This window comes from Filicampus tigris, chromosome 8, assembly GCF_054856515.1.
Source record: "Filicampus tigris isolate MCC_2025a chromosome 8, RoL_Ftig_1.0, whole genome shotgun sequence".
Classification (NCBI taxonomy): domain Eukaryota; kingdom Metazoa; phylum Chordata; class Actinopteri; order Syngnathiformes; family Syngnathidae; genus Filicampus; species Filicampus tigris.
In genome coordinates, this window is record NC_141224.1 from 10,230,397 (window position 1) to 10,254,305 (window position 23,909).

At 40.1% G+C, this 23,909-nt stretch overlaps 1 protein-coding gene and 2 long non-coding RNA genes across 9 annotated transcripts; 2 read left to right on the forward strand and 1 right to left on the reverse strand.

Moving 5' to 3' along the window:
• The first annotated feature begins 255 nt into the window (after positions 1 to 255).
• LOC147143497 (uncharacterized) lies at positions 256 to 1,282 on the forward strand. The gene is made up of 3 exons (XR_015087740.1): positions 256 to 342; positions 431 to 505; positions 945 to 1,282. It is a non-coding gene; the product is annotated as an uncharacterized LOC147143497 (long non-coding RNA).
• Positions 1,283 to 5,142: 3,860 nt separating this feature from the next.
• LOC147143498 (uncharacterized) lies at positions 5,143 to 14,717 on the forward strand. Of its 3 annotated transcripts, none has more exons than XR_015087917.1 (4): positions 5,143 to 5,441; positions 10,726 to 10,921; positions 11,003 to 11,074; positions 12,714 to 14,717. It is a non-coding gene; the product is annotated as an uncharacterized LOC147143498 (long non-coding RNA). The 3 variants fall into 3 exon arrangements; XR_015087918.1 differs by having other exon boundaries at positions 5,144 to 5,441; positions 10,726 to 10,908; XR_015087916.1 differs by having other exon boundaries at positions 5,146 to 5,441; positions 10,726 to 10,908; positions 10,985 to 11,074.
• Positions 7,284 to 16,010, reverse strand: flad1 (flavin adenine dinucleotide synthetase 1). Of its 5 annotated transcripts, none has more exons than XM_086038749.1 (11): positions 15,873 to 16,010; positions 15,432 to 15,507; positions 14,399 to 14,543; positions 13,640 to 14,017; positions 12,250 to 12,363; positions 11,894 to 12,161; positions 10,718 to 10,865; positions 10,440 to 10,538; positions 9,109 to 9,298; positions 7,758 to 7,831; positions 7,284 to 7,638 (listed from the first exon to the last, which is right to left on the reverse strand). In XM_086038749.1, exons 2-11 carry the CDS (start codon positions 15,437 to 15,439, stop codon positions 7,503 to 7,505), a joined length of 1,560 nt encoding a protein of 519 aa, XP_085894875.1. In that variant the 5' UTR covers positions 15,440 to 15,507; positions 15,873 to 16,010; the 3' UTR covers positions 7,284 to 7,502. The 5 variants fall into 5 exon arrangements, with proteins under 5 accessions (XP_085894875.1, XP_085894874.1, XP_085894876.1 ...); XM_086038748.1 differs by having other exon boundaries at positions 15,606 to 15,947; XM_086038750.1 differs by having other exon boundaries at positions 15,850 to 15,934.
• Between the last annotated feature and the right edge of the window lie 7,899 nt (positions 16,011 to 23,909).

Here is a 23,909-nt window from a genome sequence, read left to right on the forward strand (position 1 = left end):
CAATACAAGGTAGAAGTGCAAGGTCAGGTGGCCAACAAGGTGCGTAACTACTTGCTGTTTTCGCTCACCAGGCCGGCACTTCCCCAATGTCACACTGAGGAATGTGGAGCGCATAGACAAAGCAGGAAACTACACTCTGGTGAGCTCGTCAGTGCATCGGTTACCCTGGCAACAGTCACTGGATGATGACCCGATGTCACACTGGCATTTATTACCTCCACCAAGGGGGATATTTTTTCATCCCTGTTGGTGGCACAGGCTTAAACACAACTTAGATTTGGGCGCATGGGGAAAGGAGGAACCTATTAGATCTGAGAACAAGGCCGACAGGAATAACCTTGGGTAATGAACCAGTGCTGCTTTACAAAGTCTAAAGCCGAAGACATTCGTGTCTGATCATATGTTTGAAGGCTTCTTTTTTTTCTTCTAGTTTTTAGGTTTTATTCTTCAGTTGACAGAGCAAAAATGGTTCACAAACAGCAACGTTTGTCCCAAAACGGCTGAGGTCAGTACATCGGTGTTTATCGTCAATTCTAAAGGCTTCTTCATGTCAAGCAAAAATCCTAAAAATGTCAAAGGTCATGTTCCCAAAATAGTTGAGATGGCCAAGACGAAAGGTTTTTCTAGTTTTCCTCGTCCACCAGCTTCATTTTTTTAAATTCTCAGCATTTTCCCGTTTTCTTCTTTGACAGCAGAGGGAAATTGTGACGTATTTTACCACATGTACAATTACATGTTTTTGTGGGACAATGTCAGAGCAAATATCTTGACATTTTAAAAGGCTTCGCAGCATTTACACAAACCCGAGTCCACCATGTAAAGGCCATTTCTGATGCGAGAATGCGCAGAGGAGGTCTTGGTCTCGCAGCAGCATTCGAGTCGTCACACATGCCCCGACTCCCACTTTCTCCTCCTGTTTTGCCTTTCTTTCCTCACACTTTCAGAAAGTGATACTTTGATAGCGAGCATCGCCATTGTCCGTGTTCTGGTCCGCTGGTTCTACATGCAGCCTGGCTGGCAATTTGCATTGCCTCAAAGAACCCCCCCGTCCCCCTCGTCAAGGACCCGTCGCCCGAATCGCTGTGTCATGCACCTTCAAGTGTCGTTTTACACTGCGGGAGCTGCCGAGCAATTGAACCGGAGACGTGTATCCTTTTTGGAGAAAAGCACATTTCAGCGTCTCATATGCTAAACTGCCGCCATTATCCAAGCTCGCCACATGTTTCCAGACCGATTCTCGCACGCATAAACGCACATAAAAACACCTGCTTCACTGTGATCTAAAAACTTGCTAAGTCATGCTGAATCCCTATCGCACAGTTGTTCACATTGTGTTCATATCAGATTTGGAAGGAACAGTGACGTGAGAGAGCGGCGAGGATTTATGTGTTGTTCATATACAGTACTGCATATCTGTACATGTACATACACATCCAGTGCAAGACAGCTGGATCTACAATGCTGAATTTGCAGAGGTAATGTTTATTGATGTTGTTGTGGGTATTTTTCATGTTACCAAAAGACTGTATTAGAAACGCAGCACGGTGCGCAACTGGTTAGCACATCTGCCTCCCAATTCTGAGATTCCCATTTTAATCGCGACCTCGTGCGGAGTTTGCATATCGACGCTGTCAGGCGTAATCCTAACATCTCCAAAATAAATACCTTTCAGGAAAAAATAATCTTATTTGAGGTAGCATACGCCAAATTGTTTAATTTGGTATTATTCCTTGTGTTGGTATCATTTAGTCGCTGTCATGTGAAAAACACTTATCTCCTTTTTTTTTTTTTTCATTTTCTTATTTTTACCTGAATCATGTTTCCGCGTTACAGCATTCGCATTAAAGTGAAAATGTTAAAAGTTTCCAAAATTAGAGATAAGTGTTTTTCACAGGACAGCGACGATTTACAGTTTGTGCACCAACTTCAATACAACACCGCCATAAAATCCTGTTCAACTTCTAGTACAAAAAAAAAAGCTAATTTATTGCGCTGTCATTTAGTGAAATGGTAAGACACATCGCCATCCATGTCACGCCAACCTGACTAGACAAAAGCCTTTGATAGTTCAAAAAGGCAAGACTGTGGCTACATCATCTCTCTAAACTAATATTCAAAGGTCTTAGAGACATGAGTGTCTCAAATAAAATTCTGAGCTGATTAATCTGCTGCTCTGTACTGTGTGGTCGCATGCCTCGGTCCAATGAGAGCGTCACTGCCACCTACTTTGATGGATGTGCAATTACACTTTATTCTAGTTGGGCTAAAAAAAAAATATATATATATAAAAAAAGGCATCCTCAGACCACCATTTAAGAAGGACTAGTATAATAAATGGAAATTGGTCCAAACACACTTATCTAGTTCCTTCTTCACTCCATTTTTAGCAAAACAATCGTACTCAAATGTATCTAACCTATTTTCACTCGTATATACTCGATGGATGGAGACAGCGTTCTCGCTATGATGCAGTGCAGTCCTCCACCATGATAATACGCACATAGTTCAAGTAATACCTGTCCGACAGTCAGTTCCTACCTCAGCCAAGCATGAGGATGAGCAATATTTTTTTATTGCTGTTTCTTAGCAAGATTTGGCAAAAAGTGCGCAATCGATTCAAAGTTTCCCCACGGGAAATAATGCAAAGTCAATAATTTGTTCCCCGCTTGACTCTGTCACCATCATAAAACCGTTATTACCTGCACAGACGATGTTCTTTCTAAGTGACAGAAAAGACAAGTTAAGTACGGTATTCTAAAACTAGAATAAAGGAAAATTACTCACACTTTGAAAATGCCAGACTGACATGGAAAGTGTTGCTGGAAAGTGTTTGCCAAGCTAGATACAGTGTCTGGAATTAATAAGAGCCATGTAGTGTAAAATTAGTGTGTGCGTGTATATACTAAATATTTAAGTGAAGCTATGCAGCCAAGTTTGATGTTCTATTTTGCACTTTTCCTCTTTGCCAACACTGGTGTACTTGGGCGTTGCACAGAAATACCCCAAAAGCCAAAGAAAAAGCTAAACATAATTTACATGCTCAAAAATCAGAAGTCTTCCGTGATGTTTAGAACTTAAAGGTTTTTTTTTTTTCTTATTATACAGTGATGATAGATGGATTGATAGACTTTGGAAGTTCAACATTTTATCACAGCGGCATTTATCTTAACCGATCAGACCGGTAGTTATTTAAATGAAAATTCAAAGGAAAACGAAATATTTTCTTACCCTTTTTTTTCCCTACAAAACCTAAAAACATTCTTCAGCAAGGCCACCTTCAAGGGCCCAACGCAAATACAATTGAAAACATCCTAAGGAGCAAAACTACATTAACAAAATTAATTATAAAAAAAATCACAACAAACAAGCTCACACAACCAAAAGTTCCAACTTTGATTCATTATTTTTTAATACTTCATTTTTAAGCATGTTTTAAACGGACAGTGAACCACATATTTTCAGTTCATTTTCATAATCCCACAAATTAGACTGTGGCGTTTTAAATTCAACTACTGTAAGTCATAAAATGTAACAGTATTTAAATTGATAAGTAGTACATTGGTTGATTGAGCAAATTATTCGCAAGGTTATATTTTAGATTTGATTTGGTCAAATCAAATCAGCAGTCAAAACAAAATCCACAAACTGAAGACCAAAAGGTGTAGACTAAAGCCAAAGCTTATATAAGATATTAGTTAATGAAAACTAATGAAATAACTAATACTATAATCAATTAATCAAAGTTACTAAAATAAAATGAAAACGAGTCCTTTAAAAAAAAAAGCAATAACTTACTGAAACTAGGTTGCATTTGTTAAACTAAATGTAGCTAGGCCTATAGTGAAAATGTCCTTTGTTTTTCATCTTTGTCAATCTTTGTACATGACTGTTTGGACTTATTCTAAAAGTATTTATTTGGGTAAGAAAAGTCAAAGAGTTGTTTTGGAATTGCAGTTTACTTTATCACACAATAATATTTTTTTTTAAATCTTGCAATCAACCAACAGCCTACCCCATATATTTAATTAAAAAAAAAAAAAAAACGAAACTAAAATTAAGCATTTAAAAACCTAATTAAAACAAACCATCTCTAAATACTAATTACTAAAGTCAAAACAAAATAAAAATTAACCACAATAAAAGAATAAATAAATAAATCCTAAATTGTAACCGTGTTGGTTAGTATTGGGAAACAAGTGACCATAAGAAAAGTTGCAGAGCGAATCACTTTGAAATATGACTTCATTTATGTGTGTGTTTAGAGCAGTAACATGGACCAAAGCGCGCAAGTATGAGCATGTATGAGATTCTTACAAGCCCAGCAATAACAAGCACGATTGGGGATCCGGAGGCTAAATTCAAGTGAATGATGAAGAAAAAGCAGTGGTGACAAGAAGAGTGCGCTGACTTTAAGGGGAAGGGAAGGGCGAGGCTGATGGGGCTGAAACGCATCAGGACTAATGAGGCCGAGCAGCCCAGGAGGTGAGACGGCAGGACAAACATGCCGTTGATTTAGTTGGCGTGGAAGGAATGACTTGTGATTGCAATAAAAAGCAAGTAAATGACAAAAGACAACCAAGTCGACTTTGCTCAACTGTTATTCAGGCGTACTGTTGCATGGGGGAAAAAAAAAAACGTTTTTTGTGATGAGGAGGACTTGGACTACATTTGAATACTCATGGAATTTTTCAGGGGGGAAAGTGAAAGTTCAAAGACGGGCCAAGTCAATCACCGGACCTTAACCCAACAGAGCATGCATTTCACCTCCTGAAGAGGAGACTGAAGGGAGAAACCCCCAGAAACAAGCAAGAACTGAAAGAGGCTGCATTAAAGGCCTGGAAAAGCATTCAAAATAAAGAATGCAACAATCTGGTGAGGTCAATGGGTCACGGACTTGATGCAGTAATTGCAAGTAAGGGTTATGCCACCAAATATGAAATGTTAGTCACTTTAAGCTAATTTAATAATAATAGCTGCTTTGGCCTGAGTTTAACACAACTGGATGTAAATACAGTGAAATAAAAGCTGGAATTATGAACGTCTCACTCATATTCAACTTCATCAAAAATAAAGGAATTGACCTTGCCGTTCCAATACTTTTGGAAGGGATTGTGTCAAAACACACGCATGTAATTGTACGTCCGATTTCATCTGATTGCATCGGTTTTGACTGTGACCGTTGCTATTAATAAAGCAACGAGCCTTGGCCATGATCATCGCAGCTCCAACCGTGTGTGGATGCCCGCGGTGTCCTCCACCCCGCCCCTTTCCTTCTTAACCTGGGTCGCTATCGATCCCAGCATGCCACGCGACAGAGAGCGGATCGATGGTTCTGGATTCAATCGTGTCTAGAGAGAGACAAGCCAATTTATTGTCATCGGCGGTGCTAAATGTAAAACGTGAAGACAACGCGCCCGTGAGGGCCGCCAAGTGAATTACAAGTAAGTGGACGTCAGCTTGGTGTGTGCGTGTGTGTGCGCGTTGTGTTCATGGTGGCAACTCTGGGCAAATGTGCGGTAAACTGTATTCGATAAAGAAGAGCGACGCAACGGCAGGATTCATGTTTATAAATGAATTTGTCCTCATATTCCAAATTAGTGCGCGTTATCGAGTCCGTTAGCGTTGATACGGTAATAGGCATGGCTTACTAAGTTTTTTAATTCGTCCATTGGTTTATTACAATTGGAGAACATCAATTCTGCCTAGCAACTGGAAACCATAACTGGAGGTATTGGATTGAAAAAAAACATTTATAATGATTTGCGATGTGGGTGTGATATCAAATCATTATTAATAATGATAAAAACAAAACAGAATTTAAAGAGACTGCATGGTGTGCCTGGTGGTAGGCAAGTCTAAAAGTGAGTCTTAAAAGATTTAAAATTGTGATAAAAAAAATTCAGGTGGCTCAGCTCCTCAGGCAGGATGTCACAAGGTCCAGGCACTCTGATGGAGAATGTTCTACCTTTAGATTCAAACCTCAACTTTGAAACAACCTAAAGGCCCTCACCCAAGGATTTGTTGTTTTACTTTGGGTTAAAAGAGCCAGACCCATATTTTCTTAAAAATCAATTCTTAAACAGACTGGAAGCCAGTAAAGTGATGATAATTGAGATGATATGTCATCTAATTCAGCTCCTGCATTCTGAACCAGCTGGAGGCGAAAAAGTGATTTTTAAAAAAAATTTTAACTGAGCGATCTGAAATAATCTAACTGGAGAAAATTAGAGCGTGGATCAATTTTTCCACAGTCAGGCACTGTGGCGTCTTCCCACATCATCAAAACATGCATGTTGGGTTCACTGAAGTCTTTATAAATTTGATGAATGGATGGATAGTGAGTATTTTATTATAGTTTTGTGTTGTCTCTATGATTTATTAAGGTGTTAATTTAATAATAATAATAATGTGGTTTTCAACGTATGTTGGCATCTTAAAGGAGATGCATCATGAGGGTTGACTTTTAATTGCTTGTATAGAAATAGTTCAGTCTTTGAAGTGCCTGGCCACCCATCAAGAATGAAATTAAACAACCAAGTAAATCCTTTATCTGCCAGTTTCTGAAAATGTGTCAGTGAGCGAGCTGTTCTGAACTGTGTAATGTAACAGTGGGACTAATTTACATAACTGCTACCCAGATTACCGGTACTTAAATTAGCCAGTGGCGGCTTCACACAGTCATTTGCAGACTGGATGGAGAGTGGTGAACATCTGCTCTGGATGAAAGTTACAGAATCTCCAGAAGTCGCCAATAAATGAGCTGCTAGATTTGTTGATGGTCGCTTTAAAAATAAAATAGTTGCTTAAGGGGTCATAAAAGTCTCATTAGCAACACAGTCACTAATTTAACACCACTTGAGTAGCGGCTTGCCTGTGCTCCACCCCCAGTTGTCATGGTGACAAACAGCATATACTGCATTTGTGTGAGACAGAACCATCCCCCAAAACAGAGTGATTTCAACCAAGTGGATATTAAGCTCTTTGGGTCAAGTCATGAAAAATGGGAGCAAAAGTGCTGCATTTACATTTTAGCTCAGTGTACTTAACTCATTACCATTATTTGATTTTATGTTGCGTTTTGATTAAGTACCTGCCAGTTTCTATCACATTTAATGCTGTGCACAGCCTCTAAAAACAGCATATTTGCACATCATCCGTGGAATATGTCTGATACGCTGTGATGGCTTAATCCGTGTTTGCGAGGGAACTGTTATTTCTAGTTACACAATGAGCACAGCCATCTCTCTCGGCAAATTATTGGATTGAATAGCGAGACAAATCAATTCACGCACAAGCTAAATCAATTGTATTTTGAAATAGTCACATGACCATAGATAAAGACAACTTGATTGATGCTCTATTCAGGAGCGTAAAAAGCTTATGGATCAGTAACACACACCCGCACGTACGCAAACAGTCTTTTATGGCTATTTCTGCTACTGAATGGAAGTTTAAAAAAAAAAAAAAAAACACATCCATAATTGTGTACAGGCGAGAAAGTGTCAGACACGAGAGTTCCGCTCCTCTTCTTCATTTTTCAGTAGGTAGGCTGGCTGGTAGCGCTTCACCCCCCTGCCATCGACCACCTGCAGCGCCGTGTTTCGACAAGTGTTGTCCATGCTGCCCAGCGATGTGTACCTATGCCAAAGTGTGTGTGTGTGTGTGTGGGGGGGACACAATCACACCGTTAAAGATGTGAATTTAAATAGAGGAGACAGTAGATACATTAAATGACTGGTGGGTGAGTGTGTTCTTACCCTTTATCATAAAGAATGCAGTAGGGAACATATAACGTCCGCAAGAAGGACCAAATATCATGGTAGGTCCAGTCCTGTGTTGAAAGAAGTCAATGGATTAGAACCAATGTATCATTCAGTCAGTACATAAGAACAATTACAAAGACCTTCGCCAAAAAGACCTTAAACAAAAAAAAATAAAAAATCCACATTGACAGTTTTAACTCTTTGAGCATTGTTAAAATGTCGTTAACGGTAATCCTAATGAGGGGCGCCGGCGAAGGCAACTGTCGTCAACATTTTTTTTAATGGAACTGGTTGGAGAAAAGTCCAGCCACCTCTGGTTTGATCATTAGGCTGGGAGAAAGAGAGAGAGAAAAAAAAAAAACTAACCATGGCCAGCAGATGGTGCTTGTGAACATGGCATATCATTGGAAATTTGACCATGACAAGCAGCTTGCGATTGATCAAAGTGTTTGTCATGTTAAATCTACTGCAAAGAGTGTCACAGATGCTAGAAAAGCAATTACTCCAATTTAGAAGTAGAAGCAATGATGTAATGTACATACACACACAAGTACATACATGGCACGATGCACGCACCCACACTGCTAAATACTACTACTACTGAATAGCATGAAAACAGTTTGTAAAGTTTGTCAAATGTAAAATTGTTAAACTGGTGATACATTATTTTGCCATCAAAAGCAAATTTTCATTGTTGTTGTTGGTATTTTATTGAAGAAAATGACAGTTCAGATGTTTCAGGCATCATTAAAGGAAAAATTATTAGCATCAGGTCACTGTGCATAAAACATCTTTCCACAAAAAGCTTATTTTCTGCATTTTTTTGGTCCAAAATTGGTGATTTAGGTGAAGTCAACTCATATTCTACTGCTGATTAAAAAAAAATGGGATTAGGTGGAAACATGTTTTTTGTGATGAAAGAAGAGTCTAATTTTTCTGGAAGTAGTTTCTGTGTTTAACATAGTCATAAAATTCAATATTGTGTGAGCCTTGAAATATCGGTCGGCATGGTTTAAATTAGCTGGCACTTCATAGCGCTTGTTTTTAAATGGCTGCCATTGAAAGAGTTAATAGTAAAATGTGCTATATTTTCATCCAAAGAAAAACATGTATAAGATCAAGGTCATCTCACATGACATATTTCCGATGACACAGAATGTAAATGTGGTGCAAAATCTTTATACTGTATCACGGTTATCCAATAAAAATGATGAATCTCTTTCTGTATTGATCTAAAATACAACACAAATTTGAAGGAAAAAAAAAAACAATGTCTAAATTTGGAGCTCCATGCTTTTCATTAGACGATGCAATCAAGTGCATTTGTGTTGGGTGAGTTACTGACCAGTAAAGGGTTGACTCTCATATAAGGCGGCCAGTCGGGGTCGGTTGGACACATGGGGGTGAGCGTGTGAGAGTACGGGTCACTCCGCCGGGTGCCCATCAAGACTGCTTTCAGCTCGGGCCTCCTTTCCTGCACCTCGCTTAGTGCCTGCCGAATACTGCCCTCCACAGAAAACAGATCCAAGTCGTATCTGAGGGAGGACCAGATAGTACGACATATAAGTTAAGTTTGGGAAAAGATAGGGAAAACAGTGTCACATTTGTTCTTCGACAGTCACGCTTCTCCTCATTAGCGCCACGGGCGAGCCAGAGCCGATATCAGCTGACTTTGGGCTTGAGGCAGGGTACATCCTGGACTGGTGGCCAGCCAAACAATCAGTCAAATTCACATCTACACCTATGAACAATTTAAAGTTTTGCGAAAAAGGGCTTTGATCTGGATTCTGTGTGATTGGTGTTGTACACGCGTGTTTGTGGATTTCTATGGCATTTACATGGCTCAGGAAAACTCCACTTCCCAGGAATTACAGCCACCCTCAGACTTCAATGAGTCACCCCTATTAAGTTACGCACGGCGGGTGTGTCAGAAGTCATTACAGGAGAATCGGCGTACATTGAAACTGTGAAAGACTGATGTGTGTATTAAAAAAAAAAAAAAAAAAATAGACTTTCGCACAAATGGGAGAATTCATCCCTATGACTCTACCTGACATTCATGTCTAATTTCATTTTTACTTGAGTGACAGCACTTTGGTATTAAAGTTAAAGGTGTTTTATTATTTGTAACATATCCATATTATACTGTCAAACTTCTAATTATATGACTGTTAATAATGTTGAACTGTTACATTACCTCCTATAGTGGGTCTGCATTTTTATTAGTATGAAGGGGACGTAATCTAAGATCGGAACACAGCGTCGTTTATCACTATCCTATGCTAACGCAGTAATAAAGCCTTATAGTAAATATTTGTATGAAGCACTGCTAGGCCATAATTATAAAAAAAATTTTAAATGAAAAACAGTAAGTATGACAGTAATTGAGTGTGCCTACTTGAGCCGCATGATGACGAATTCTGCTGCTGCCTCGCACACGAGTTCATTACGCCATTCGTAAACCTCTTAACGTCGTATTTCAGTGCCAGCGTAAACCGAGGACCCTTCATAATCAAGGGTTTTGACTTTTAATCTTAACCAGTTATTCCAAATATAATTGACCTCAAGGGGAAATGTTTTGAGTCGAGTCACCGAATGGATTGTGGTCAACCTCACCACTGTACTCAGTTTGGATGCAGTGTGTGTAAGCACTTTAGAGTAGATTGATGACTTCACCTTTTTATAGTATCCTGAAGGAACCGCTCCATTTCTGAGAACGGAGAGACAATGCGAATGTAAAGAGCTTTCACCTTGTCTTTACTGTCCGGATAGCGCCTGAAAGCAGAAATGGCACATAAAAACAAATAAATAACAGCAATAACAAGACACAGATTCCTTGTCACTATCTCCCCGAACGTGTCCAGTGTCATGTTTTCCTTTTGGAATCCTCATTTCATCTTATATCTCAGATCATTTGTCTTGTCTACAGCTTAGTGTTTGGTGCTCCTTTTTACCTCTTCAGTGCGGCGTAGTAGAGATGCAACAGCGCTGTGCAGTCCTTGCCGCCATTAAAGCCGACGCAGACCTCCTCCGTGGAATACTGATCCAGCGCCGCCTCGACTGTTTTCAGTGCAGACGCAACTTTCTCGCCCAGCGGTGTGCCTGCGGGAAAGGACACCCGCCGTGAGAAGGATGATTCAACAATGTCGGCGCATTTTGTATTACCAATATTCCCATTTCCCCCCTACAATCTAAACAGAGGTTTTCATTTACTTTGACAGATTAAAATCTTTTGCCAGGTTCTGGTACCAGTCCATGGGACATCTGCAGAGCCAGATCGGTGAGATTCTATATGGCGTCCCCTAATATTGGTGAGTTACACACTAAAGAAACGTATAGATTTTAATGTTGTCACGCAAAAAGTATAAGATAAAAATGTAAACAATTTAAATTATTATCATTTAAAATTAAGGCTGCAACTAACAATATTTTAAAAATTGATTAATCTCGATTTTTGTCAATTCATTGACGCATCAGATTTTTAAAAAAGACAAAACTTTATTTCAAATTGAAAGTGCAGAAAACAAACACTGATTTTGATTCAGTTACTGGTTTGGTACCTACCGTGAAATGCTGACAATTGTTTTTGTAAATGTCCTATTTTGATTCAACACAAAATACTCCATCTGCTTTCTTCGAAGACTACAGAAATCAAACAATAATTACTGTAGTCTGAAATCGGAGGATTTGGACAATTTTAAGTTAAACAACGCAGGGCTACAGACAAATGTTTTTTTTTTGTCTTTTTTAACTAGGAGCACAGTGGCCTGAAATCTGAAATGTTTGTGGCACAAGTAGAACATTTAGGGGCACACACTGTAAGTCAAAGAAGTACATACTCCACAAATGTTCACTGTATTACTGATTACATGAGATGAAGTGTCGAGCAGAAGTTTGCCAACAACAAAAAAACACAATTGGGTGTCTTTGTCTGCAACTACCCCAAGATGGGACTGGCGCGTTGCAAAGAAATACGCAGGGCTCCCTATAATCACAACAACTACATTGAACGTAATGATGAGTTGTATTTTTAATCATTTGTTTTTATGCCCTCCTTCAAATATTACTTGAAGTCAATGCGGTCAATGGCGCAAAAAAAAAGTTGGTGCCCACTGCTTTATTTCTCTTACCGCTGTTGGCTAACATGTACACCTCAGCAGTGGCGATGGACACCGGGTCCTTCACCAAAGGCACCACGCTTCCCTTAGGCAGCTCGTCGATCAGCTGTGCCCGAGCTTTGTCCACCTCCTCCTGGCTGTCCGAGTCCAGGACCAGCCTGACTCGGTGGTAGTTACTCAGCCAGTCAGGATAAGAGCCGAGGGCCACCTTGCGGCCCCAGGAGGCCTGCAGTTTGGTGAGCACGGGGGCAATCCCGGTCTCATCCTCAGCCACAAACACCTAAAAGCAATGCAGTCTTGGTTAGTTTATCAGAATTTATATTAAAAAAATATAATTACGTGGAAACAGTTATGATCATTAGGCTTACCTCACGAGTGTGAAAAGTGGTTCCTGAACTAGCAAAGAGGTGTTCCAACCCATTAAAGGCTCTCTCCATTAGGGACGGTATTCCTGGGAAGATGTACACATTACGCACACTCACCTGTAAAAAAAACATATCGCTATTGGTTTACATCATCAACCACAAGATTGTTTATTAAAAAAAAAAAAGACATTTTGCAGGATGTAATGTTCACTGAAATGTAATTACAAGCCCGAAACAAATATGAAAATGTCGATACTCTAAAGTATCAATCTGAATGTCATTGGGATAGAATGACTTAAGATGATTTTATTCTCAATGTGGAAGATTACGTTCTACCCCAATTAGTTTCTCAGCTTTACTTATGCAACACAACCGTACAAATGACGCCCAGTCCGGTGCACAACTTGAAACCGAGTTGTCAGCCATACGCACAACTCGGTCATAATTGCTCTGATTTTTCTTCGCAGGTGGACCTTGAGATGGTTAAGAGGGCTGGTGGTAGCAAATGTACATGGCAATATTTGAGACTTACGAATAAAGTAATGTTGCAAACTGTAATTTGCTAAGTTCTTGCTCTCTGGGTCAGGAAGCCTTGTTATCCAGTCAAGGGGAAAAGAAATTACAAAGCATTTTGAATTCTAATCTTGATGCATCAGGTCCTTCTGACTCCTTAAGTTAGGTAACGTGGGCCTCAGATGCACACATTTAATTTGAAAGGATATCATCTGAAGACAGCTTGTAAAGTGGAAAAAATATGGCACAGTGACATTGCAGAGAACTGTTCGTCCCTCTAAAATTGTTGAAATGGTTAAAGGGACAAAAATTGTGTGTTCACTGTTCACACTCAGATTTTGCATGCTGTGGTTGGGCATATTGTGTGTGAGATCTACCAAGACTGCATCGCAATTGGCAACAAGTGTAAAAGTGGGGAAGACCGACAGATATGTTAGTTTTTGTCCTTTAGATGCTCTGAGGGTTTTCTGCATGGAAAATACGGGAAAGCACTGCAAGCGCACTATGAAGTTGGTCGTGATGGAACTGGAAGTGTTAGTAGAAGAGGCTTTTTTTTTATTACCATTTTTGACTTACACACAGATTGTATATTGAAAGAATGTGTGTGCTTATTGCTGTATATTAACTTCCTTTCTAATGGAAAGAACAAGTTCAACATGAGTGTATAGTTAAAAGGATTAAAAGAATAACGTGAGTAATTTAATAAATGCAAAATCTGTCACGAAGCTTCACCGGGATCATTTTTCCACACAGAATAATGTGACCGTGGACAAGCACACCACTCAGTGTGTGAATTGCAATTTTTATTTTTATTTTTTTTTTAATTAATTTTTTTAACAAAGCCGTGCAAGTATGTAACACGTGTCTAGGGCTCACCTACCAGTGGATAGCGGAGGGGTTTTCCCGTCTGAGCATCCGTTCCGAAGTTGAGTTTGGCTGACCTGGGCACCATGGCCAACTTCATTGCCGGGCTGCTTTTGTCCACCACCCCGAAGAACTCCTCCACCAGCCCCGAGAGCTCAGGGTGGGGATGGACTTCCTCCTGGAAGGCCATAGCGACGCTCTCAAAGGTGACGTCGTCGTGGGTGGGCCCAATACCCCCTGAGGTGATAAGGTGGGTGTGCTGAGAAGAAAGCAGAGCCACTTCTTTGGCGATGACCTCCTGGACGTCTGGAATGACGGTTATACGCTGCACGGACACGCCGAGCTTCCGCAACGCTCGCGTAAGAAAGGCGCTGTTGGTGTCCACTGTGTGGCCCTGAGAGACACAAGATCAAAGGTGGTTGTCACAGACAAAGACTTAAACTATAGACTTCACAGCCTTGGATGAAATGAAGTTCAAACAGTCGGAGGAGGAGACATGACACTGGACTTACAAAGACTTGTCACAATCATGTCTTGTAATAGAATTAATGGAGAATCATTTAGAATACAAGACCAGCTGTCACATTCACAGTTGTGTAATACTGATCAAATAGTGCATCATCCATCTATCAGGGTAAATCCTGAACTGGTTGTCAACTAACTGGGCACATACATTCTTAAGTTCGCACGTGTGGACAATGTAGTCTTCATGTTTTAGGAATGTTGGAGGAAGCCAATTCCAAATTCTCCAACCAATGTTCGGCTGGACCCTCACCTTGAGTATCTCATCCCCGATGATGAGGATGGCCGCAGTAGGAGCCTCCCCACTGGCCGCGGCGGTGGACATCGCTACTTTGCCCAGCTGAGCCGCCACTCTCCTCACACGCACCTCCGCTCGACTCAGCTTCAAAAAACCCGGGCTACGAGACACAACAGGAACATGTTAGTGACACCATACATTTATCCAGCATTGTATCCAGTACGCAACCGTGATTTAACGAGATTCAATACAATGCTCTGCCTGAAAAAACTTCAAACGTGTTTATTGTTGTGGTACCCGTTTCTAATATTTTGGCACAGAGGTGGCCAGTAAAATGCGCTATATAAATACAATTGTATTGTATTGTATTGTATTTCTTTTGGCTGAACATTTTGTGAATGTTAGACTTGTGTTTTATTTTTTGGTCCCATCAGACTTAAGCCTCAATGTGCTACCATGTCAATCTTATCTGCCCAGGGCCCAGGTTTCAAATTCGCATTTGAAGGACAATAACATGAGCATGTTCTGTCCTATGATTGGTTGGTCGGAGCAAGACAAGTTCTACTAGCAAAACACAATAACACCTTTAATATGCAGCATCTCTGGAAATTGTGATGTATTTTGTTTGATTTTGTCATGTTACTACATGACACAAACATGAATTCTAAACTGTTCCAGATGATGTATGCACAGTGGTGTGCTGTTATATTGCATTTTTGTACAATATTGATGGTTTCTAACATTACAATATGATAGTGGTGGTATGAAAAGGTGGATTAAGTTAGTTAAATCCCCACTGAAGGATGGTGCAAAATGCATGGCGCCCCACTATATTTTGGTAACCTTATACTTCGCTTCAAACTCATCTCGCTGAGTCACAATGACTTCTTCTGGGACGAGAGGGCCAAATTATTAGAAACACTTCTGCACTAGCTCACTGCAGTTAGCGCCATTCAACACCGAGTAGTTTTGTGGATTGGATGTCATTTGATTAGTGCCTAATACGGAGGCCAGTGAGTGTGTGTACTGCATGGAATTTGAATCTTACATCAACATGAAGAATCCATCGAGAGTGTCTTAAATTAAAGCACGGCTCAGTCCTTGTGTTTCTTAACAGCGCCTACCTTTGAAGAGACATAGAGGGGAATATTACAACAAGATTGTGCCATACTTACGATCAGGCAGCAGATTAAATTATGGCGTCTTCTGTTTGCGCTCCTACATTTGGAATTTTCACACTTTAACGTGACTTTCTTGACGAACATCAACTCTAGCGCGACTCAGATGGCGTCTCATAATAATCTGCCTCCTTGCTTCTAGTTAGATGACCCAGAGGTAGCATGCTAGCAATGGGCGCGATAGCTGACAAAACGCCATTGTATTTCGTTCAAATCGCTTTATCCTGTTTGCCCACGACTAATAAAATAAACAATAATGTGTGTTCATAGAAATCATATGCAGTATACTCGATGAATATAAGAAAACTTGCTGGTGTTGCATGTGTTCCTCTTCGAGACAGCTGCGGTCACAAGTCATTCAAATGACGTTGCAGTCCCCGTCCAATCATCAACAAGAACTAGGTTCTTTTTGGCAAGGAAGCCAATCAAATTCACGAAGGTGGGTCTTAGCGTGAATATACGGAAGTAAACAACGAAGGTCCTGTCATCTGTTCATGTAAGGACTGTGGACGCAAGGATTTCTAAATTATTCTAATTATATAAACCGAGGTACAACTATTAGCAACAGTTTGACTTTTGACTAATCAATTCATTAGACTATCTCGAGTCATGACTGACCGGTGCCTAACAGTTGATTATTACATTGGTGCTTCGAATAACCCTGAGCGCCCCCTTTGGTCGGAGAAGCTTCTACACCTTTTCAGTCTGAATGTTCATTGTCTTGTCTGGAGTTGTTTCCCTGGCCTGTGGGTGGCGCAATGCATGGCGCAACGGTGTGAAGTGGGTCTTACTCAATCCACTATCGATGTAATAATGACATATTTTAATTTAAACTTTTTCAAATCATTTTTTCAAGCCAGTGAACTACACTGTCGCATTCACTGAAATGCATTACAATACACATTACAACATGTGGGCAAACTTTTGTGCTTGCTGATAAAATAAAATTCGGAAATTCCATTGTCATTAAAAAAAATTCGTATTTACAGTATAATGTAATATAATTTTCATTATAATTAGTTACCAATCATTTTCATTTCATGAATATTTATTTACATGAAATAATTAACCAATCTTTTATTTTTTAATAAAAACTTGAATCAATCAATCTTTCAACCCTATGACCACTTTTGTTCGACTATATACAAACGTTCCTTTAAACGTTAAAATGTTCATACTGTACTACCTTTACTTTTTATCTATTACAAATACAAATATGTATATGTGGTCAGTGGTCACTGGTTTATACGCTGTCTGTGCTAACTTTGAACGTGGTAACGCAAAATGAATGATAAATAGATGTGCTCAGGCATCGGCCGCCTTAAAGGAAATGGAAACTTTCCATTTCTACATTTTTATTTCTTTGCCGCCGTTGTGCAACTCTTGTTTGCATTTTCGGGTAATCTTTTCAATGAAGTGCGCAATTTCTGCTATTACGCAACCTGTCCGTTCGGCCAGGTGCACGTTGCGCACACGCACACGCACTCGCGCGTTGATGACGTCAGGCTCTTGTTCGCGGAAGTCGTGACCGTGTTGGGAGGAGGAGGGGGGTGGAGGAAGGGAAGGGGGAAGCGAGGGGAGGGGCGAGGGCAGAAAAGCGAGAGGAAAGAAGAAGGAGTAGAAGTCACATCTCTTATGAACTTATTAAGAAAGTTGGTGGACGTTGCGACCTTCCACCTACTGTCCCGTTTCATGATATTAGACGTGAGTGTGTGCAGCGGCGGCGGAAGTTCTGCGGGCAGGACGAGGCGAAAGAAGGAAGAGAGCTGGTGAGTTCAAAGTTGACCACTTCTCTCTCTCACTCTCACTCTCTCTCTTGACACTCTTTCTGGACTCGGAATGTGCAGCGGTTGTTGTGCATGTCCACACACTTGAGTTAGTTCCGCTCCTTGTGTGCCTATAATGGCCACCTGGTCGCCGTGAAAGTGACTGACGCGAGCTAAAATGTTGAACTTTTGAGCTGTCACAGTTTGCACTGATGTGAAGGCTGAAGTCACACTACTTAACCGCACCAGGGGTCGCAGCCTTTAACACTCAAAGAGCCATTTCGACCCGGTTTCCACGGAAAAGAAAACACTCAGAGCCGCAAACACTTGCAGAGGTGAATCAGTTCAATTTGATCAAAGTTTACTCACCATGGCAAAATTTGTGAAATTTTGGCAATTTCAGGGAAACAGGGCTTTCCGTGCATTTGTTTTTTTTATTTAGGGATAGTGGTCAGGTAAAGCCGTTTACCACATAGTTGTGTTTGATTGAATAATAATAACTTAAGTCACTAGGGATGCCAATACTTTAAGTCTGTACATTACAGGACTCGATCTTTATGATACTACGACATGGGTACCAGTTAACCGCCTGACCGATAGATAGGTTTCGATAACATAAACAGTTTTAGGTCTGAACAATTAATCAAATTTAAATCAGCATTACACTGTTCAAATTGCAGAGGCTGCAATTTAGACAGAAAAAAATGGTTAATTTCAGTCAGTTGTTTGTCTTTGTTACACGTTTTTTTATTTACCTTGTGTCTAGATAAGTTCAGTGCTTAAGACGTAAGTCATTGTTTCATGAAAAATGAAAAGTTGAAGTGATAAAGCCACAGATTTGTTTGCTTTATTATTGTAATCTGATTTACGATTTACTGACTTATATTTACGTCGCTCTTGTTTAGTAGAATTGCGTCAAGTAGTCGTAGTGATACTGATACTCCCAGGTAGGGGAGATCCACATAGATTTCAGGTACAACTGCCAGGAAAATTTGAATATCTATTTATATTTTATAAGAAAAACCTACAAACAACTTCACCTGAAATACAGGCTTCTCATTTATTTCTCAATTATTTTTTCGGATCTACCCCTTGAGCAAAAAAAAAAAAAAGTCTTTCTGCCTGATCAGACGCTTTCTTTCAAGAATGGTACACATCATGCAAATTCCACAAGCGTATTTCAACTTATGAGCACAATTGTTTATTGAACACAATAGCATTTCTGAGCAGTTGCCAGACACATTGAATTCAATTTACCGGTAAGTTTATTGTTATTATCGGATAGTTCAAGGAACTTAAAGACACAATTCAACAAATGGGAATACTGTTTATCATGACAATCAAAGTGGCATTGGCTATTTTGAGCTTCCAACTTGAAAAAGAGGAACATACAAGTCACCACTCTCTTACCTCAGACTTCTGTGTCTAAATGCATCTTGTCAGTTAGAACAACATCTTGTTTTGATTTCCACTGTCAGCCAAGCGTTGGCCAGTAGTGCTAAAGGCACCATTAAAGCGTGAGAATGTGTTTTCATATCTTTATAAAGGCAAAAACATTGTGTTGTTATTGATTTGCATTACATCACTACCACCAGGGAACTCTTATATTGACCCCGTCTAAAAAAGAAAAAAAAAAAGATCATTTTAACATTCTCAATTGACAAGCAGGTTTACAAATAAGTTAACCAGTGTAATATTAATCCATTAAGACAATAAGACACTCTTTTAACCTTAATGAAGAATCAGAAGCGTGTAATAAGTTGCATCACACATCAAATTTTCTTCGCGGGAATTTTGATTCCATGAGTTCCGTTGTTATGACGATGATGTAACCCAAATTTATACGCACAATTTCGTTGTTTACCAAAACTAACACAGTAAGTAAACTCATGGTTGCAGTAAATATTTTTATGAAAAAAACGTGATGGGGTATGTCAGGACCATCGTAAACCAAGGACACCCGGTACTTTAATGCAAACAAGTGACGACACAGAAAGTGAATATAATACGTTTACACACCCTTATCCAAATGCGATGTTTACGTGATATTAAAAAGGAGATAACATAAATAATTTCAGAACATTTCCCACCATTAATCTGACCTGTATGTACAATTCACTTAAAAAAGAAATGTTTTTGAGAGTTGAAGTAAAAAGAAACAACTCAGATATTGTGGTTGCGGAAATCAACGGTGTACACCCTCTTTGATGGGGATGTGGCTGCGTTCGAAATGGACCATAAGCACGGCAACATATGAAGCATTTCCGGTTGAAAGATTTAGTAGCGTATGACTTTCCACTGTCCGTATGTTTCAAGCTACTGGGATGCCATCTGATGAAAAAAATAACCTCATTCTTTAAAGGTGTGATAACCGGAGGTTGTGTAGTATGTATTTTCAACAGTTCAGCTCTGGTAATTTTCAATGATGACATATCATCAACAGTTACTTTTGAAAAGATGAAGGGAGAGCTCTTCCAGCCAACACTGCGTTGTGGCCGCACGTTATGTTCAGCATTTCCACTCTTTTTTATTTCAGCACGTTTAACAGTGACGCGAGATGGAAAGAAAGATTAAGGCGTGCAAGTCTTAAATACACAAGGATTTGCATGCGCTGTGAAACTGAGAATGACTGCTTGAACAAAATATGTCTCATTTGGTTGACACTGACATTTGGATCACTGTAGAAAATGAAAGTTATTATTCCATTTACTGTAGCTTTACATAATTCCAGCAGACAGCGTTTGAAGAGTTTGACGCTCTCATGGTTATCTCGATGTGTTTGCTGGCGACCAGAAGTTGGCACGCCTCTTTACCCCAAACACGGAATTGCTGAGTACATTGAGTCCTACACGCATTGGCATCACTTTAGATTGTTTTGTTTTTTGCTTTATCTCAAAAACCTAGCATGAGAACAGGTGTGTGTCCAATTTTTATGAGGGCTGCACGATATTGAAAAAACATGTGATATGGATGTAGACTATCGCGATATCGATATTATAGCAATGTTACGTTTTTATTATCAAATGAAATACCGGTAAGTAATTTTTTTTTCATGCGGAAAAATAAGCATGCTCAATGTGTTCTCTGTTAATTAATTGTAATTCCCCTAGACAATGTCCAAGTATTGGGCGCAGATGCGCATTTAAGTTTGCATCCGACTAGCTAGTGCGTAGCTAGCATTCTGCCAGTTAGCACGTGAAGCTAACATTGGTCATTTCGCTTGACTGTCAGAACTTCACCACATGGCTTTCTTCTGACAGTTTCATGTAACCGAGTCTCTTATTTTAACACCCATTGTTCAAGCTGGTCTGTCTTTTAGAATGAGTGTACCAAAAGACAGACCGGGGGTGGGGGGGGGGGGATAAAAACATTCACAGATACTCCTTTGATCGTTGAATTGAGCTCTGCTGAGCTAAGCTCATATGCCGATGTTCAACCCTCCAGCTTTTATGCAACTTTGGGAGCATATATCTTCCAAAAACCGTGGCGGTTTCAGAATTGTACGTTTTGGAGCGTTGTTATTTTGAGGATCCATTCATAGATTTGTTTTGGCATTGGTAGAGGTCTGCGCCCAACTGAATAACACTTGTTGTTGCAGATGTTGGCACTGACAACAGAACTAGGGATGGGTATTTAAATTTACTTGTTTGACCAAGTGGCTATATCTGAGTTCAAATCTCAGCTCAGGCTGTCTTGTGTATGTTGCATGTTCTGCCCATGCTTGTGTGGCTTTTCTCTTGGTACTCCAGTTTCCTCCCACATTCCAAAAACATGCATGTTAGGTTGACTGAACACTAAATTCATAGGTGTGTTCATAGGTGTGAGTGTGAATGGTTGCGACGAACTGGTTGGGACTGAATCAACAAGTAGCAAGAGGTGCACTCCGTTTTGACTCACTTACTTCAAGACAATGTCCCAGCTTCACACAATCACCAAATTTTTAATGATCAATTAGTATCTTATTATGACCCTCTTTACTCGGCACTCCTAGTGTTTATTCTGAAATGTATTGTTTCCAAATAGCACAGATGGAACATTCCAGGTTTAGACCAATGACTGCAACCCAAATCTGGAAACAAGCCAACTGTAAGCTTGTGGTTATGGTTCACCACTCCCGCTGTGTGTATCCATGGAGACAAAAGCACAGCTAAGTTAACCACTAAGAGGTGACCGACAAATTATTATGGAAAGCGACTGAAGGGTATACGGGAGGATTGAGGACACTGAAGGCAGCGGGCCAGTGGGCTCTTATCAGGGTCAGCCATACCGTTCGCTGACGTGATGTTATATACGGGCAAGCTATCGACGTTGATGAAATGGAGAGGGCGACAAGTAATCCAAAAAATGGGAGATTCGGACCTGTCAAGAGTCAGACAAACAACATGTATAGGCCCAAAGCAACAGAGACAGACAGACAGCAGTCTCAGCGCACTGTAACGCAGGAATGGGGCTCAATCCAAAAATCCACTTGATTAAAATTGGACCTGTCCAATTGAGCATCAATCAAACAGTGAAGGTTTCCATCCTGACTCTTGACTGATAGGACGGCGTGACATTTAAGATCGTTTCTGCTTCCTTTTTTGGCAAGTTGTGAGTAAGAGTCTGATGCTATCAATCGAAAACGGCGGCGACTTACTTGCCATAAACTTGAGGACACGTCAACAGGATGTAATTCAATTTGATGTATTTGTCTGTCAGTGTGGGTGTATTGTGGCGACAGAATGTACGTTTGTTTTCAAGGTCGGAGCATGTAGTCGTCCGTCTCGGCCTCAAACAATGGGCCACAGCTGCATTTCCCCCAGCGCTGCTCAGTCGCTGCCTGAGTGTCATTTTCATTATTTTGAATTGGATGCACAGTGCAGCCTTTAAGATGTAACGCAGCCAATAGGAGTTAATGGGAAGAGATATGATCCGTTGCAGGGTTGAATTGCGGCCATCATAAAACCTTTAATATGCTCACACAGGCAATTTTTCAAGTAAAATGTAAAAATTAATTGTCATAAGGGCTGGGTGATTAGTCACTGTTATCGATTAATTTGAATTTAGTACGGTAGCTGGGATAGGCTCCAGCACTCCCCGCGACCCTTGTGAGGATAAGGTTTTGGGTGGGGGGCATCAATTGGGGGCGATCAAATCCCAGAAAGGGGGAGAAAAAAAAGCAAAACGTTGTCATTTGCTTTCTATTTCAGCCAAAGATGACATTTCATTTTATTTTCAGGATATATCTCCTAGCCCCACAATAAAATTGATTTTACATCATTGTATTTATACAACTTGAACATCCCAGACCTCACTTTGTCGTTAACATGTTGATAAAAATAATAAATTTCTCCGGAGAATTAGAAGACTTCTAATGTAGAGAGATAAATAGCGTCGATTAGAGAATGCACCATAACGCAAATGGTGGAAGCAGTGTGGCTTTACAATGGAAGAACTTGAAACACAAACACACTCGACCAGGAATGAAGAAGCACTTCCTGCCCCTTGTTTATTTTGCAACTACTGCAATGTTCAGAACTGTTTCTGCTTAGTACACAAGTGTGATGTTACAGCTATAAACAAGTCAATGCACTAACCATTAAACAAACCTTTTTGCCTGGTTCCGGCAACGATTGGAAGCTCACCGTTTCTTTTACCTTGCGCCTGTCCTGTCCGACTTTGTAACATTGGAAATATGCCGCCAGAAAAGCTCAGCTTTCATTGGCGATCATAGCATTAGGCTAGTAGGACTGCGTATCCTATGATTCTTGGACACGGAAGCTGGAAGTAGTTCTTGTTCCATTGTGACGACAACGTAGACACCCGCTAGTGATAAGATGCGGGTGAGAATGAGAACGCGCGCATAATATAAAGGAATTTGAATTAAAGACGACAAATTGAAAAGCCGACATCCATCTACAGTATATGTAAGGTGATCCAAGTTGCAAGGTGCAGTGTCGATTTTTTTTTTTTTTTAGAAAATGAAAGGATTTGAAGTGCGCCTTTCTGCTTTTCTTATATTTGAGGATAGACTTTCATATTGCAACTGACATTGTTATAGGTCTCAATTTTTAGTAAAATACAGTATTTAGTGCACCCTCTTGAGGCATCGCCGCTAGTTTACGGCACGGACCCACCAGCCTTCTCGCCTTTGCTTTCTGCGAGGCCAAACCGTGATTGGCAGTTAGTTGTAAAGTCAACTTGTTGGTTTAACCCCGTATTTATTGTATTAGTTAATCTAATCTAATCTAAAGTTTTGTGAGTAAAAATGAAGGAACAATCAGTCCAATTTTTGCAATGAAAGATGTTTGTGTGTTTGAAAAAAAAAAAAAAAAAAGGACCATTCAGGACATGCCTACATGGTATTTTTAATTATCACAGCTTTTTTTTAAAGGTTTGAAATTGATTTTCAATCGGTAAATGTGTGACTCAGAGTTGGTCAAGGATTTCCGGTGTTTAGGGAAGCATGAGGCGCTTGAAGCAAGGGGGATGATGTAAGATGAGAGAGACAGGAAGGGAATGATGGAAGCAGATAGAGATTTGGGAGTGCGGTGGGGGGCAAACCCAAAATAGCCAGCTCACATGCAGTGTGCGCCATGAGAC